This window comes from Mesoplodon mirus (genome assembly GCF_964341445.2).
Source record: "Mesoplodon mirus genome assembly, chromosome: 1".
Taxonomy (NCBI): domain Eukaryota; kingdom Metazoa; phylum Chordata; class Mammalia; order Artiodactyla; family Ziphiidae; genus Mesoplodon; species Mesoplodon mirus.
This window is the reverse complement of record NC_138976.1, coordinates 59,022,293-59,036,813: the sequence shown is the minus strand read 5'-3', so window position 1 is coordinate 59,036,813 and position 14,521 is coordinate 59,022,293. Positions and strand designations below refer to the sequence as shown.

The window sequence follows — 14,521 nt, the reverse complement described above, 5'->3', positions numbered from 1 at the left end:
AGCAATCTGAATCCAACAATAAAGGATTGTACACCGCAATCAAGTGACATTTATCCCAGGGATGCAAGGATTTTTTCAATATCCGCAAATCAATCAGTGTGATACACCACATCAACAAAGTGAAGAAATTAAAAAAAACATATGATCATCTCAATAGATGCAGAAAAGGCTTTGGATAAAATTCAACACCTATTTATGATTAAAACTCTCCAGAAAGTGGGCATGGAGGTAACCTACCTCAACATAATAAAGACCACATATGACAAACCCACAGCTAACACCATACTCAATGGTCAAAAACTGAAAACATTTCCTGTAAGATCAGGAAGAAGACGAGGATGTCCTGTCTTGCCACTTTAATTCAACATAATCTTGAAGTCCTAGTTGTGGCAATCAGAGAAGAAAAAGAAATAAAAGGAATCCAAATGGGAAAAGAAGAAGTAAAACTGTCACTATTTGCAGATGACATGATACTAGATATAAGAAATACTAAAGATGCTACCAGAAAACTATTGGAGCTCATCAATGAATTTGGTAAAGTTGCAGGATACAAAATTCATACACAGAAATCTCTTGCATTCCTATACACTAACAATGAAAGATCAGAATGAGAAATAAAGAAACAATCCCATTTACCATCTCATCAAAAAGAATAAAATACTTACTTAGGAATAAACCTACCTAAGGAGACCAAAGACCAGTACTCTGAAAACTGTAAGATGCTGATGAAGGAAATCAAAGATGACACAAACAGGTGGAAAGATACACCACGTTCTTGGATTGGAAGAATCAATATTGGCAAAATGACTATACTACCCAAGGCAATCTACAGATTCAGTGCAATCCGTATCAAATTACCAATGGCATTTTTCACAGAACTAGAACAAAAAATCTTAAAATTTGTATGGAGACCCCAAATAGGCAAAGCAATCTTCAGAAAGAAAAACGGAGCTGGAGGAATCAGGCTTCCTGTCTTCAGATCATACCAGAAAGTTAGTCATTGAAACAGTAAGGTACTGGCACAAAAACAGAAATACAGATCACGGAACAGGAAAGAAAGCCCAGAAATAAACCCACGCATCTATGGTCAATTAATCTGACAAAGGAGGCAAGAGTAGATGATGTAGAAAAGACAGTCTCTTCAATAAGCTGTGCTGGGAAAACTGGACAGCTACATGTAAAAGAATGAAATTAGAAGATTCTCTAACACTATACGCAAAAATAAACGGAAAGACTTAAATGTAAGACCAGACACCATAAAACCCTTAGAGGAAAACACAGGCAGAACAGTCTGACATAAATCACAGCAGTATCTTTTTCTATCTGTCTCCTAGAGTAATCAAAATAAAAACAAAAATAAACAAATGGGACCTAATTAAACTCCTTTGTACAGCAAAGGAAACCATAAACAAAATGAAAAGAGAACCCACAGGATGGGAGAAAATATTTGCAAACAATGCAACCCACAGGGATTAATCTCCAAAGCACACAAACAGATCATGGGGCTCAATATTTTAAAAAGACAAACAACCCAATCAAACAATGGGCAGAAGACCTAATTAGACATTTCTCCAAAGAAGGCATACAGATGGCCAACAGGCACATGAAAGGATGCTCAACATCACTAATTATTAGAGAAATGCAAACCAAAACTACAATGAGATATCACCTCACACCAGCAGAATGGCCATCATCAAAAAGTATAGAAACAATAAATGCTGGAGAGGGTGTGGAGAAAAGGGAACCCTCCTACACTGTTGGTGGGAATGTAAATTGGTACAAGCACTATAGAGAACAGTATGTGGGTTTCTTAAAAAACTAAAAATAGCACTACCATATTATCCTGCAATCCCACTCCTGGGCATATATCTGGAGAAAACTGTAACTGAAAAACATACATGCACCCCAATATTCATTGCAGCACTACTTAAAATAGCCAAGACATGGAAGCAACCTAAATGTCCATCAACAGAGGAATGGATAAAGAAGACGTGGTACATACCTACAATGGAATATTATTTAGACATTAAAAAGAAAGAAATAATGTCATTTGCAGCAACATGGATGGACCTGGAGATTATCATACTAAGTAAAGTAAATCAGAGAAAGACAAATATCATATGATATTGATTATATGAGGAATCTTTAAAAATGATACAAATGAACTTATTTACTAAACAGAAATAGACTCACAGACTTAGAAAACGAACCTATGGTTACCAGGGGGGAAGGGTGGGGTGGGGGAGGGATAGATTGGGAGTTTGGGATTGACATGTACACACTGCTATATTTAAAATAGATAACCAACAAGGACCTTCTGTATAGCACAGGGAACTCTACTCAATATTCTGTAATAACCTATGGGAAAAGAATGGGTATATGTATAACTGAATCACTTTCTGTATACCTGAAACTAACACAACATTATAAATCAACTATACTCCAATATAAAATAAATTTTTTTAATTAAACAATTAAAAATAGATAAACAAGAAGGGCCTACCGTATAGCACAGGGAACTATATTCAATATCTTGTAATAACCTATAATGGAAAAGAATATGAAAAATTATATATATACATATATGAATCACTTTGCTGTATACCAGAAACACAACATTGTAAGTCAAGTATACTTCAATTTTTTAAATACATTAAAAATAATAAAGTGAGTCTCTTGTAGATAGATTGCCAATCTATGCCTTTTGATTGGAGAGGCTTGTTTTCTCCATTTACATTTAAAGTAATTACTGATTAGGAAGGACTTACTTTTCCCACTGTTATTTGTCTTAGGTGTCTTATAGCTTCCCCCACTCATTACCTTCATTACTGCCTTCTTTAGTGTTTAGCTGATGTTTTGGTTTGGGGTTTTTTTTTGAGTATAGTCTGTAGGTATTTAATTTGTGGTTGCTCTTGGAATTACATATAACATTCTAAAGGTATAACAATCTAGTTTTAATTTATAGCAACTTAACTTCAACCACACACCCAAACTCTATTCCTATAGAGCTCTGTCCCCTTTCCTATATGTTAATAATATAAAAGTTACATCTTTATACACTGCATATCCACGTACAGATATATAATTATTTTTAATGCATTTTGTCATTTAAATCCTGTAGAAAATAAAAAGTGGAGTTACATACCAAAAGTATCATACAAATGTTTATATTTGCTCATGTATTTACATTTGCTGGCAATCTTTATATCTTCATATGGCTTGGAGTTACTGTCTTGCATCCTTTTATTTTAACCTGAGGGTCTCTCATGTTTCTTATAGGCAGGTATAGTGGTAATAAACTCCCTCTCATCTTATCTGCGAATATCTTATGTTCACCCTCATTTCTGAATGACAGTTTCACTGGATATAGAATTCTAGGTACATAGGGTTTTGTTTTGTTTTTTTCTTTTCAGCACTTTAAAGATATAATTCTACTACCACCTTTTGGCCTGCAAGGGTTCTGCTGAGAAATCATCTGCTAATCTTTCTGAGGATCCCTTGTACCTGATGAGTCCATCTTGTTGATTTCAAGATTCTTTGTGTTTATTTGTAAGACAATTTCATTATATTGTGCCTCAGTGTGGTTCCCTTTGAGTTTATTATACGTGGAATTCGTTGAGCTTTTTGGATTGTTAGATTTGTATCTTTCATCAAATTTGGGGAATGTTTGGCAATTATTTCTTCAAATGATCTCGCTGCCCCTTTCTCTCTCCCTCCTTCTTCTGGGACTCCTACATGTGTATATGTTTGTCCCATTGTCTTCATGTCTTTTCTTTCAGCTCATTAGACTCAATAATTTCAATTGTCCTGTTTTCAGGTTTGCTAATTGTTTCTTCTGTGTACTCAAGCCTGCTGTTGAACTCTGCTAGTGAAATTTTCAACTCAGATATTGTATTTTTTAGCTCCAAAATTTGTTTAGTTTCTTTTTATAATTACTCTTTGTTAATATCATTTTTTCTGATTTCCTTTAGTTCTTTATTCATGTTTTTCTTTAGATCTTTTAACATGTTTATGATGGTTGTTTTACATTTGATGCCCTGCTTCTTTAGAGCTGGTTCTGCCACTTCACTTTCTTCCTTGAGTGGGCCATGATTTCCTGTTTCTTTGAAGTACTTATGATTTATTCTTGGAAATTGGGCATTGAAAAAAACAGACATCTCTCCCAGTCTTTGAATATACTTTCTCTGTGCCTGTGCACACCTTCACTGCTTAACTGGGTGTTCTCTGAACCTCGGGATCAGCCTGAGACGAAAGCTTAAGGTCTTCTCAGATCTTTCCTGAGCATATGTCTTGCCTGGGCCTGCTTGTGACTTTCAGAATCCCCCTTTGTATATGGCTGCTTTTGAACGTCTTAATTTCCAAGATGGTCTCACCCCAGGTTGTCCCCAGGGCCTTAGGTGGTCTATTGCATGTCTCCATCTGTAATCTCCTGCCCCAAGTGTCTGTAGTCCCCTTGCAGCTTTCACAAGTAGTGGCTGCCACTTGATACCTGAGTTAGATGAGACAGAGTCCAGTCCTTCAGGTAGCCCTCTGACCAACAGGATGGAACATTACACACTGCAAATAGGATCTTCTCTGCTCCCTACAGATGGTGGGAGGAAAATGGGCTACTGCTGCCTCTAGACCAAAACTGCCATGCTATATACCCTGAGAAAAACCATAATTCAAAAACATACATGTACCACAGTGTTCACTGCAGCACTATTTATGATAGCCAGGACATGGAAGCAACCTAAATGTCCATCAACAGATGACTGGATAAAGATGATGTGGCACATATATACAACGGAATATTACTCAGCCATAAAAAAGAACGAAATTGAGTTAGTTATTTGTAGTGAGGTGGATGGAGCTAGAGTCTGTCATGCAAAGTTAGAAAAACAAATACCGTATGCCAACGCATATATATGGAATCTAAAAAAATGGTACTGATGAACCTAGGGGCAGGAATAAAGACACAGACATAGAGAACAGACTTGAGGATACGGCAGGGTCGGTGGGGGGGGGTGGAGGTGAAGCTAGGACAAAGTGAGAGAGTAGCATTGACATATATACACTAACAAATGTAAAATAGATAGCTAGTGGGAAGCTGCTACATAGCACAGGAAGATCAGCTCGATGCTTTGTGATGACCTAGAGGGGTGGGGTAGGGAGGGTGGGAGAGAGGGGATATGGGGACATATGTATGCATATGGCTGATTCACTCTACTGTATAGCAGAAACTAACACAACATTGTAAAGCAATTATACTCCAATAAAGATGGGGGGAAAAAAACTGCCATGCTGGGGAAGGATGAGGGAAAATACCACAAATTTTCCTACTGTTTTGAAGGTAGATTTTTCTTGATTGGGCACTTGCTAGGTTGCTGTAGACCTTTGACTTTTTCAGCATTCCTGTAAGATTAGTTCAGCCAGTTTCCAGTTGCTTTTTGATGTTTCTGTGTGTGAATGAGGACTTAGAGCTACCTAGTCTGCCATTTTGCTGATGTCTTTTGACCACAATTGGGAATTCTTGAAGGAAGGATATGTCTCCGGGAGGCCTATTTCTTCCACTCTCATTTGTTTCTCTACTCATTGCTGGTTTGACTTCAGTGCCAATTGCCACACTGAAACTGCCCTTCCCAGGGTCACCAGTGCAGCCTGTAAGTCAAGTTCCACTGGGTACTGCCAATTCTCACTCTATCTTGTTTGTTCTTTTTGACACATTTTGATACTACTGACCCTTTTTCCTTTCTGGAAACTCCTTTGTTGGTCTCTGTGCATACATTTTCTAAGTTCTTTTTTTTCTCCTTTCCTGCCGTCTAATTCCTTTTTTCCCTCCTCTTCCTGCAGTGTCCCTCAGGGTTCTGCCCTAAGCCTTTTCATCTCATGCTTTCCCTCCCCTTGGGTTATACCACCTATGACTCCTAGACACCACTGCTCTACTGATGACTTTCAAATGGATACTGTTTAGCACAGCTCTCTTTTAAGTCACAGATCTATATATCCACCTGCTTAATGAACATATATATTTGGATATTTCACAAACATCTCATACAAAACATCTTCAAAACAAATTCTTACCTTTATGTCCAGTCCATAAACCCGAGATTCACCTTAGCTCCCTCCCTGTCTTTTATGCCTGTCAAAGCACCACTGAAGCCATGTGAATCATACTTTCATAGAATCTCCTCTCCATTTCCATGGCCCAGTGCGTTCATTTTGCTCAGCAAAATTTGTTACCTGGATTACTTTCTCCAGTCTATTCACTTTCCAATTCAATTACTGTGCTGCTGACAGAATCATCTTTTTAAAGAGTAACTCTGATCGTGACACTCCCACTTAAAAACCTTTCTAGGTGCCTCCCCTCCCCCACCCCAACAAAGTGGCATTCATAAGAAAATCCAAACTCCTCAGACAGCATACAGTATTTCTCATGATCTGGCACATGTTTTACAGCCACATTTATAATTCTACCTCTCATAGAATTCTCCTGCAAACATTCCAGGGCTGTTCTTGCCATCCTTCTTTTACATACGCTTTTATGGAACACATTCCCTACCCAAGACAGGTGCCTCATAAATGGATGTTGGATTAAAAGAAGAAAGTTGAATTATTACATGAAGCCAGGTTGTTAGAACTGAGAAGGTGGTCTTAGTTCTACTTAGACTAAAGCCAGCATGGTTTTCAAAGACTTCAAAGAGGTAGGAAGAGGAAGGAATAGATCTTTGAGTGACACTCTTCCAAAAGGATTTTCTTGTCAGAAACTATTATCATTTTCATTCTTACAGGAGTGGAATAAAGAGGTTTGGTGGGCATCTATAGTTTGAATCACACATCCCAACAATATATCACCAATGCAAAAATAGTAAAAGGGGGGCTTACCTGGTGGTGCAGTGGTTAAGAATCCGCCTGCCAATGCAGGGGACACAGGTTTGAGCCCTGGTCCGGGAAGATCCCACATGCCGCGGAGCAGCTAAGCCTGTGCGCCACAACTAATGAGCCTGCGCTCTAGAGCCCACAAGCCACAACTACTGAGTCTGCCTGCGTAGAGCCCATGCTCCGCAATGAGAAGCCACCGCCATGAGAAGCTTGTGCTCCACAATGAAGAGTAGCCCCAGCTCACCGCAACTAGAGAAAGCCTGAGCACAGCAACGAAGACCCAATGCAGCCAAAAATAAAATAAATTTATAAAAAATTATATTAAAAGGATTTTGAGATCAAGCAGGTCCCTGTAATTTGTAATGCCTCAAGCCTTGCTACTCTTTAAAGTGTGGTCCATGGACCAATAACATTGGCATTACCTGAGAGCTTTTAGAAATTCAGCATGGATGAATTAATTAAGATGGGTGAACAGAGTGAGAAATTCAACAAAGTGATGATAGAAAATATTAAAAAGTATCAAATAGAAGTCACAGAGCTGAAGAATACATTAACTGAAAATTGTTAAGGTGTTCAACAACAGACTACATGAAGCAAACAAAGGCTCAGTGAATTAGAAGTCAGGGCAGTGGAACTCACCTAATCAGAGAAGGAAAAAAAGTGATGCTAGACTAAAGGGCTTGCATTACATAGGTCCCAGAAGGAAAAGAAAGTGAGAAAGGCACAGAAATCCTGTTTGAAGAAATACTGAAAGATTCCCTAACCTGGGGAAGGAACTAGACACCCAGCTCCGGGAAGCCCATAGGGTTCCAAATAAGATGAACACAAAGAGATCATAAATAATCCCACATATATACGGTCAGAAAGAATGAAATATTGCCATTTGCGACAACATGAATGGACCTCAAGGGCTTTATGCAAAGTTAGATAAGTCATACAGAGAGAGACAAATACCATATGATCTCTCTTATATGTGGAATATATTTTTTTTTAAAAAAAGCAAGCTCATAGATACAGAGAACAGATTGGTGTTGCCAGAGGTGGGGGTGGGGTGTGGGAATAATGGGTGAAGGGCTCAAAGACTAAAAAAATAAAATGTTACACAAAACAGGATTTCTGCTTATAATTTTAAGGGTCAACAGCTCCCCTGTGGACCCCTAAGAGTCCAGGTACTTCCAAGTTTAAGAGCCCTTGTTCTAAAGTGACCTCCAAGGGATGTTTGTCCCTTTACCCTACTCAAATAGCAGATGTTTCGTATTTTACAGACACCATTGTTGGTGGTGGTTTCTGCCACGATGGTCTGGCTCTGCCAGCCCTGGGGAGAGCTTAACCATCTCCAGGAGCATGGACTAACTATACACACCAAAGTCTACTTTTGTTCAGCCACCCTTGGTTTATCCTGGAGAAAATGAAACCAAAGAAAGGAAAGAAATCATGGACTTGGTTACTTGGACGAATTTAGCAAGAAAACAATAAACCAAATTACCCTCTGGACTGAAGGAGGGAAGGGGGGCTTATTTAGAGGTGTTCAACTCTAAAGCTTACCACCACATTCCCAGTCCATTATGCCACGATTAACCTTCCATATGGTTACTCTGGGAGGGGGCTGACATCTCTGACTGGCTCTATACTGCCATTAGCCATTTGCTAGCAGAATACTCAGACCACAGCAAGGCTAACCCTCCCACTGTGGACTAAGCAAAAATGTGCTGGTGGATATCCTTTAAGTTGGTGTAAAGAGGGGCAAGATAAATGATCTCAGGGCCTCAAACAAGCTCCTGCACAAGGATCTTTTGCCCCACGCAGCCTGGGCATTGCAGCCTGTCCTGTGACTTGGCTAACGTGTATGTCACCTGTTTCTGCTTCCCAGTGCAACGGGCCTTGCGTCGGGCCTCGCCTCGCCGTGCAGCACAGACAGGTCTTCTGCCAGACGCGGGATGGCATCACCTTACCATCAGAGCAGTGCAGCACCCTTCCGAGGTAAGAGAGAGCCATGGACTGCCCTTTCCCAGGCCCTGTGTCAATAGCACGGAAAGACGGTGGTAAGTAAACGTTTCCCCTCCAACCTTCCATGGTCCCAGCGGTCAGACACTCTTCCCTTTCACCTCCATTCTCCCCAGGTCACTGGCCGCCTAAAGGTAGATGGCTCAGTGGTGGCCTCGTGCTTACTGAATGGGCCAGGCTGGGCTTTCCCCTTTCGGAGATGGAGAGAGAATGCAGTGGATGCTGTTCCTCTGAGGAGGCCTGATGGCACAAGAGACCCGTGCTGGCTACAGGGTGGGCAGGAGGTCAGGTCCACAAAGTGGGCACCAGGCCCCAAGGGCTCCACCAGCCTCTCACTCTTGTCCACCTCCCTGTAGAAGCTATGCTGAGACCCCTGTCCCCAGGTCTCAGCCTATCCAGCCCCCAGCCTCTGTCATCCTTCCTTCCCTTGGGGAGAGGGCTCATCACCCCCCTCGCTAAGGTCCCCGCCCTGAGAGCGGCTCTGCCATCCCCCACCCTGGTAGAGCTCATTCTCAGGTCATGCAGTGACACGGACATTGTAGACATGAGCAGACAGAGGCCCAGTTAGAGGAAGGGGTCTTCTGAGACCCTACAGCCGTTCATTAACAGAGCAGAGATCAGAACTCAGGGCTGGCAGCGCTGGGAGTTCTCAGGGATACCTGAGATTTGGGGGTTTCCAGCACTGTTTTCACATCTGCTCCCCTGAGTCAGCCCCCAGAGAGGCAGACCCTAATCCTGCCACCCTCCTACCACAGGCCTGTGAGCACCCAGAACTGCTGGTCCGAAGCCTGCAGCGTACACTGGAGGGTCAGCCTGTGGACCCTGTGCACGGCGACCTGCGGCAACTACGGCTTCCAGTCCCGGCGCGTGGAGTGCGTGCACGCCCGCACCAACAAGGCAGTGCCCGAGCACCTGTGCTCCTGGGGGCCCCGGCCCACCAACTGGCAGCGCTGCAACATCACCCCGTGTGAAAACAGTACGTTCCAACCCCACAGGGCCTTCTGCAGATTCCCCCCGAGGCGTCAGGTGCAGCGGGCAGTCCCCGGAACTGAGCCTGAGCGTAGGGCAGTGGACCAGCTTTCCCAAGGATCCTGAGCTAGGGCTGGAGTTGTGTATTTTCAGAGGGTGCATGGGTGCATGCAGGCGAGCATAGGTGCATGCAAGGATATACGTGCATGTGTCCAGGCCACAAGAAATGGTTGGGTGTGGCCCAAGGGCTCCATCCTGGCCCCTATCCTGGCCCCTGAGACAGCCAGGTGCTTTTGGCCAAGTGCTAGGTGAAATCAGCCTCCAGCTCACTGATGGTAGTTTGGCTGGTACCCAGAGGGGACAACTAAACAATGGCTCTTGGGGAGAAAGCACTGTTTGCACCCAAGCAGCACACAGAGCACCTCCCGCTCAGCCAACCCTGCACCCATCACGGCTCTGCGTCTCACAGAACAAGGACCTGCTGACCCCCGCCCTCCTTTGCAGCCCCGTGGGCACCCACCTGTCTGTGCAAGAGCCACACCTGGGATCTGATACTCATTCACTCCCTCTTCCCTCAAGTCTAGACCCTCCTCCTTAGCCCAGCACCAGCATTTGTATCCCCATTGGGTGAGGATCTATTCTTTTCTTCCTCTGGACCCAAAACAAATTGGAGGTGCTTCTCCACAGGGAAGGAGACAAAGCATGAAGCAAAGAAAAGGGAATTTTTTAGTGTTGCTGTGCAGTTTCCCCCACAAACAGGGCCACACTGAGCCTCAGATTTCCCACGCTAAGCAGATGCCATGTAGGCAAACAGTGCCAGTCCTTTTTCTACACGGGGTGGGATTGTCTATGTCCTCTCGCGTGATGCTGACCCATCTTTGTCAGCCCCCCATGCTCAGGACCACCGTTCCACGAAAGTAGTTCAGACTTACTATATTAACCACAGGTGTCCACAGCCCGAATCCACGCCAGTATTAAAGACCCATCAGCCTGTGCCAATACTGAACTAGGACGCCACGGCGCTCTGGTAGGCACGGTGAGGGGAAGGGGTAGAGAGGCTCGGGAGAGAGGACGACCAAATGAAGCTTCACGGGGGAAAGGAAGGCTCGCGTTACAGGGGGCGAAGCCACCAGGCAGGTCCTCACTCGCACACCACCCCGAAGTGGAGCAGAATTTAGTCCTTCTGGGAAGCAGCTCAAGGAGGAAAAGCATCAGTCAGACACTCAAACGCCATGGGAAAAGGCCCCCTTGCCCAGGAGGTGAGGCGGTCCTGAGCGCCTTCAGGAAGGAAGGGGTCTATCGGAAAGGCCGCAGAGCCCCGGTATTCGGCCCCCAGCCGCAGCCTGAGCTGCCCCCATGGTTGGCAGCCTGGGGAGCAAATGGCCAAGCTCCACCGGAGCAAGGCCAGCCCAGAGGTGCTGGGCAGTGGTGGCCCCTCCAGCACGGGCGTCTGGTGCCCAAGGCAGACCCCAGGAGGCACCCGGTGGCCACGGCTGTTACCGAGCCTCCGTTTCACCTCTCCTTTCTGTCCCCTTTCCCAGTGGAGTGCAGAGATACCACCAGGTACTGTGAGAAGGTGAAACAGCTGAAACTCTGCCAACTCAGCCAGTTCAAATCTCGCTGCTGTGGGACTTGCGGCAAAGCGTGAAGACAGGACACGGGGAGAACGCTACCCTGGCAGCACGGAGGACGCGCGCGACCCCCTTGGACAGAACTTAAGCTTTCTTCGTTTTATTTATTTATTTCCCCCTCTCCACCCTCCACCACGCACACCCTCATCAACCTCCTCCCTTGCCCTTCCCCCTCCCCAGACACGAGGACCCCAGGTTGGCTTCTCTCTCAGTCAGCTGGAGCACAGAGTGAGGGGACAGGACAAGGACAAGGACCGAGGTCTAACGGAGGTTGCAGAGCAGACCGGGCCAGACAGAAAGAGCTCCCTGGAAGGGCCAGCTCCCTCCCCAACCTGGGTCCCAGGGAGACCTGGGAAGAGGCCAGCGCAGCCCCCCGGGGCCAGCAGGGAGCCAGAGCCAACGGCAGACGGGAGAGAGAGGCCGAAGGGGAGGGTGCCAGAGGGTTTGTGAAGCATCGGTACTGCCTCCGGACAGCCAACAGCATCTCTCCCGGCAGGAGATGGTTAAGGCAGGGGAGGGAGGACACCATCCATGCTGAGAACCCAGCCCAGGACTCAGCTCTTCCAGTGGGGGGCGCAGAGCCATGAGAACTCAAACCACGGTGGAGGTAAAGGGGAGCCAATCCAAGTAGGCCTAAAGCGCACAGCGATGCAGAAAACGAAGTGGGGAAGGAAGGGACGGAAGCACGGAGAAGCCTGTGCGAGTTCCTGAGAGGGGGAGCGAAGGGGACAGGGGAGCGAGCGGGCACCACACGAGGCTCTGAACCCCGAGCCCGAGTGCCTGGTGTACCGGTGCAGGCTCAGGGGAGGCTGCGGGGCTCAGCTCCGCTGCCCCCAGGAAGGCACAGCCCTGGGGCCCGGGCCGCGTGCGGGAGGTGTGCCCTCCCTGCGGCGGAGAGGGGTCCCCAGCGAGCCGCTCAGTGGACCTCTGCCCGTGGCCCCACGGCAGAGCTGGTGAGACGGCGGGGCCTAGCTGCGCAGTCAGGCCACCCCTGGCGTCTCCGAATCAAGCATCCCCCAGCCCGGAACGAACTGCTGACCTGGGCCAGGGTGTTTCGCTCATGAGTAGGCTGGGTTTCCTGCCTATATGGTTTTTACTGCTCCACTTGAGGGCCAAGGACTGGGGTCAGCTGGCCAAAAACCAACCCACTATTCAAGTTGCCAGCGTGTCCATCAGATGAGAGCGACCGGGGCACCGGTGGAACCGCCGGCTTGCGTGAGCCCCTCCCGGGGCACCGTGACGGCTGCCCTGTATTCAGACAACAGGCCGGGGTGGGGCGATGGGGCACAGAGGCAAAGCCAAAGGATAACTAAAGCTTCCCAGAAGCTCCTCAAAGGCTTTTCAACCCATTCCCTCCACACAGTGAAATACTATGAACCCTACCAGAATTAATATACATTGGTTTTGCTAACTCAGTGGGCAAAGCAGCATACAGACTCCAGTAATGCCCATCAGCTACAGTAACATGGCTGCAGCAAAGTCAAGTGGCAAAACTGAAAATTTGGGACATCGTGCCTCATTGTCAATGAAAGTGCTCACTCAGCAGAGTGGTTTGGGGGCGAGTGATTTTGGCCTGTGCCCCCCCCAATCCCAGTGGCCACCATTTAGTAGCAGCTGGGGCAGAGCAGGGTGGCCGGAGTCACTCACCCCTCAGCCAAACCGCCCCCTCACATACAGACTCGCAAAACGTCACACACCCCGGGGCCACCACTGACATCAGGGCTGCCTTTTCTAGCCAGCCTGGAAGTACAAGTTAGTGGGGGAGACATTATGCTTTGTGTCCTCCCCAGGTGAGCTATGGACAGTTAAGGTAGTTCTTTCTTCCTCACCACAATAATGGGCTCTAAGAAATCATGTTCCTACAAATCAGTGTAATGTTTATTTAAAATAAAAGAGAATGTTTTCTATGTCTGTATATCTTTTGTGAATATTTATTAGGATTTCCTGTATAAAAAAGTGCAATATTAATAATTGTACATTGTCTTCCAGAAAAAAAAAACAAAATATTTGGGGGACATTTTATTAACTTCCTGCAGTTGTGTTCCTGTAAACTCAGTGGTGATTATTGTATTGTTCCTATTTTTAATAGAACCTGATGTTTAACTCTGGATCCATTCGCTGTGTACAGAATACATTGTAAAAGCTAGCACAGGATGACAGGGCAATAAGAAGGGATTCGTTTGTGACACAATAGTTACGCATGGAATGTGGAAAACAGATTCCATACTACTACAAATGTGGTTGATAATATCTAGCTCAATAGCTACGGAAAACCAGTGGCCAATATTTACATTTCCTAAGTAGCAGGTGTCCTCCAGCTCCACCACGTGTCGGGTTATAGCAGGTGGAGGTGGGTTTCAGAGCGAGCTTGGAGGACCTAGGTTCGGGGTGGGCAGCAGCGTGCTCCTTGCATGAGATGAATGTACATTTACTGTTTGTTCTGTGAATTGTGACTCAGCAGCACCAGAAGATTATTAGGGCTGCTGAAGAATGTGGAAGGAGGCACTTCCTCCTCTAAAACACAAAACTCTATTTATATTTTTTGTACAGATAATACAGCTTATTTATTTAAATCTTGTCGTCCGAGTCTCTATTAAGCTCAGCCTTCCTATCTTGTTTTGGGCAGGGGGGTGAGGCTGGTTCCCAGTCACTTATGTGAGTTTGGCTAAAATGGAAGAATCGCAGCTTTCAGCTTTGCATGGGAAGCTGGGAAGCTCCCAGAGGAGCTAGATGTGCACAAATTGAGGCTTAGTGCTGTCTTTGACAATCATCTCATTTATGACCCTACGTGTCAGCAGACCTCAGAGATACTGAGGATTTGGTTCCAGACCACTGCAGTAAAGCAAATATCACAATAAAGGAATTCCCACGAATTTTTTGGTTTCCCAGTGCATATAAAAATTATGTTTACACTGTACTGTCATCTATTAAGTGTATAATAGCATTATGTCTTTAAAAACAATGTACATACCTTAAGTAAAATTACTTTTTTGCTAGAAAATGCTAAAGATCACCTGAGCCTTCAGCAAGTCATAGTAGTAACATCAAAGATCACT

At 45.3% G+C, this 14,521-nt stretch overlaps 1 protein-coding gene across 3 annotated transcripts in view; it reads left to right on the top strand.

Annotated features, from left to right (window-relative positions):
* Window positions 1-14,038, top strand: part of ADAMTSL1 (ADAMTS like 1) — a 473,180-nt gene extending 459,142 nt beyond the window's left edge. For 2 of the 3 annotated variants that reach the window (XM_082612434.1, XM_082612433.1), the window contains 3 exons: window positions 8,732-8,841; window positions 9,621-9,841; window positions 11,376-14,038. In XM_082612434.1, coding sequence (XP_082468560.1) covers window positions 8,732-8,841; window positions 9,621-9,841; window positions 11,376-11,482 — 438 coding nt within the window. In that variant the 3' untranslated portion in view covers window positions 11,483-14,038. Of the gene's footprint in view, window positions 1-8,731; window positions 8,842-9,620; window positions 9,842-10,780; window positions 10,862-11,375 lie in introns of all 3 variants that reach the window. The other variant, XM_082612435.1, reaches the window with a different exon arrangement.
* The last annotated feature ends 483 nt before the right edge of the window (window positions 14,039-14,521 follow it).